Below are 3815 nucleotides of genomic sequence, written 5' to 3' on the forward strand. Positions count from 1 at the left end.
ATCACCGGTTGAAAACCACTGCTCTAAGTTATGACTGAGAAATCAGTATAGAGGGAGTCAGCTGTGGTAGGAGGGTGTATCACACTCATTTGCATACAACAGTGCAGCAATATCATGTGGAAGAACATCATTTAAGGTGGGAGTTTTTTCAAGGCTGGTTGTGTGTGAAAGGTTCACGTATAGAGGGCAGCACTGAATCAGGAAAGCTATATGTGGTAAGAGGTAAGTATCTATCTGAAAAACATTTTAAGTGTTGGAAATTGTTAACTTTGGATTTTCATTGTTATACTCTTGTTAATTCAAACTTTCTAATTTTATTTGAATATTCATTGTTTTTATTTTTTTTTGGATTTTCACTTTGTTAACTTCAAGTTTTTTATTCAGGTATTCATTGTATTAACTCAGACTTCTTTTATTTTGATCTTAATGAATATTATTTTAAACTTTTCCTTCTATCATTTTGTTTGATGACTGTTGTTAGTTTTCTATTAATCAGAACATTATTTATAGCATATTTTGTTTGGATGGTGTTGTTGAATAACCTTCAAAGTGTCTTTTTTGAAGTATGAGATATTTGTGTAAAAAAATAAAATGAATTAATACCCTTTAAGTCTCGTAGATTAAACATTACCTATTTGTTCATAGAAGTTTTGAAATGTTCATATTGTTCTGACTATTGGTTACCTAAAGTTTGTTTATTGGAGCTTCCTGTAGGGGATTAGCAATGATCCTTGTGTTTTTAATAAATAAACCATTCATTTTTTTTATAATTTCATTACATCTTGTTATTTATAAAGGTTTGATGTTTTTTCAGTAGTTTTCTTTATAATGTTTCATTTTTAAAAGTTATTTTTCATTTTTGCTTAATGACTGGATTTAGGACTAACCTTAATATCCTAAGCTGGCTAAACCTTGTATGATGTTATTGGAATTATGGTTGAGAATACCCAGCTAATAAATCAGTCCAGTCTATTATAGGTTTTAGTCCTTAACTATATTAATATTTATTGCATTCTGTATTGATGTAGAATATTCCAAATTCCCAGGCAGTTTGTTATAGTGGATTATCTACATCAATATATATATGTTCTTTAGAATACTTTTAATTTTGATCTATGTAACTAGTGTGCTTTTGATCAGAGTTTCTTAATAATAAATAAATCAGCTTTATCATATATGGGTGTATCCCACTCTGGTGACACATAAATGGATTTCTTACTCTTTGATTTACTATGACATAATATTCAAAGAAACAGTTCTGAATTCTAATCAAGATCTGATGTCATTTTTCAGGGTCCAATGTTAGAATAGATACAACTTTGCTTGGGTTTGACCAGACAAGTTGGCAACGAGGGAGTCGAAGCTATATTTTTAAAGGAAACAGTAAGTTTCATGTTCAAGTAACATTTTAAATCATGCAGTGTAAATCACATACATAACTATAGTGTAACTTACTTTTTTGTTCAACAAACCACAAATGTGAAACATATTTAAACTATTCAGTATGTTTGGTAAACTACTTGTATACATATCCTTTAAAATGATGTAGTATTAAATACTTTTTAAAGTACAAGCTAAAGTTAACCTCAAGATATCTTGCACTTAAATTCTGTATAAATGTGTATTTTAAGTGTTTTTTGGAAATTTTTTATTTTCCTCTAAAATTATTTGATCACAAGATGTAAATCACATGTGAATAACTATTAGAATTATAAAGTTAAATCTTAAAGAATAAACATTTCAGTATTTGTAGTATCCCTATAATGCTTACTTTAAGTGTCTTGGTCTAAATTTTCATCTTAAAGTTACATGATTAATGATTTAAGGAACTGATGTACAATAGAAGGTAAATGATAGTTGAGTACATGAAGGGTTGCTCCTTATTGCAAGTCATAGAAATGTTAGCAGTTGTTGAAAAAGCTGTTGTCATGAAGCAGTACTTAATCAGATTTCTTTAAAACATTGTCTGCTAAAACTGACCTCTTGTAAAAATTTTCTTTGCTATTTATTTCTCTCTCACAGTTAAATTGAATGAAGAACTTCCTTTCTACTCTTTATATATCAGCATGTGTCCAAGTGCTTTTGTTTTCTTGACTTTCATGCTCATTAAGTTATTGTTTAGTTAATCATCACTCTAATCCTTTCTTAAAACACACAATTTGAAATAAAAAGCATGCAGTTTGTTGTAAAAGTTTCATTTAATGTGGTTTATTTATGATGACTAACACAAATTTTACTACTGCATGCAGCCTGCACACCCCCTACTGTCATAAGATGCAACCGGAGCTACATCTTCCAGCTGCATGGTAATAAGTGCTTGTGAAAGTGACTGCATCACTGAATCCTGTCTTTAATATTTAAAAGTTATTGTAGACTTTCGAAGCATCTATCTACCCATATTATGTAAAGCTCTTCTGAGTAAAAAAAACAACAACAAATATTTGGTTGGTTTTTAGTAAATAAAGCCATAAATGATTGAATGTTTTATTAGACTATAACTACTATGACCTTTTTTTTTTACACCAGGATTAGGCTTAACAGAAAGTATTTTGTAATATTGTATCAATAGGCTTAAAAAGTCATGCTCCTAGGCTTAAGCCTTGTAATATTGTTCTTTCTTAATATTGATTGTTTGAATGTTTTATGGTTACTCCAGTGGTTCACCCACCTCATAGCTGTATTACTCTTACTTTTTTTCTGATTAGGTGAATGTCTTACATTTAAGTTACTCCAATACTTCATCTGCATAGCTATTTATGTATGTTAAAACTTGAGTGCAGGTACTGTATCAATAGAAGTAATTTTTACTATTTTTAACAGGTAACACTGTTTTTATAGAATTATAATGTACCAATAGATGTAATATTGACTACTTGTAACAGGTAATGGTACTGTTATAGAATGATTCTGTACCATTAGTTGTAATATTTACTGTCTGTAACAGGTAACAATGCTGTTATAGAATAATACTGTACCAGTAGTTGTTACACTTACTATCTTTTAAGAGATAACAGTGCTGTTACAGAATGATAATGTACCAGTAGATGTGGCATTTACTATTTGTAACAGGTAGTAACATTTTTACAGAGTGTTACTGTATTGGTAGATGTAATATTTACTGTTTGTAACAGGTAACAGTGCTGTTATGATGGAAGTTGACCACGAACTTTCTCAGGTTTACATGGAAAACATGCGAGTCCTCCCAGTACAACTAGCAGACATGACAGGAATTATCCGTCCATCACCAGAGGCAATATCTGCACGTCTCACAACACCTATTGTGACAACATATGTTGATACTGAGAAAATTAACTTTGAAAGGTAGGTAAATATTTTTTGTTCTTAGTGGTTAAATAAATGATATTGTATCATCAGATGTAATTTCTACTGTCTGTAACAAGTAACAGTACTGTTATATAATGATATGGTATCAGTAGAGCTGATATAATTTCTACTATCTGTAACAAGTAACAGTACTGTTATATAATGATATGGTATCAGTAGAGCTGATATAATTTCTACTATCTGTAACAAGTAACAGTACTGTTATATAATGATATGGTATCAGTAGAGCTAATATTTGCCACTTGTATCTCTTGACAGTGCTGTTATATAATGATATTGTATCATCAGATGTAATTTCTACTATCTGTAACAAGTAACAGTACTGTTATATAATGATATGGTATCATCAGACTGTATAATTTCTACTATCTGTAACAAGTAACAGTACTGTTATATAATGATATGGTATCAGTAGAGCTAATATATTTTCTACTATCTGTAACAAGTAACAGTACTGTTATATAATGATA

The 3815-nt window shown here is 29.9% G+C and overlaps 1 protein-coding gene across 1 annotated transcript in view; it reads left to right on the plus strand.

The window, feature by feature from the left end:
* Nucleotides 1-3815, plus strand: part of LOC106471154 (ankyrin repeat domain-containing protein 13D-like) — a gene marked incomplete at its 5' end in the record, with an annotated part of 85510 nt that overhangs the window by 52554 nt on the left and 29141 nt on the right. Inside the window, 2 exons of the mRNA XM_013931742.2 lie at nucleotides 1294-1383; nucleotides 3132-3321. Of these exons, the coding sequence (XP_013787196.1) occupies nucleotides 1294-1383; nucleotides 3132-3321 (280 nt within the window). The remainder of the gene's footprint in view (nucleotides 1-1293; nucleotides 1384-3131; nucleotides 3322-3815) is intronic.

Source organism: Limulus polyphemus, unplaced genomic scaffold, assembly GCF_000517525.1.
Source record: "Limulus polyphemus unplaced genomic scaffold, Limulus_polyphemus-2.1.2 Scaffold4442, whole genome shotgun sequence".
In the NCBI taxonomy this organism is placed as follows: Eukaryota; Metazoa; Arthropoda; class Merostomata; order Xiphosura; family Limulidae; genus Limulus; species Limulus polyphemus.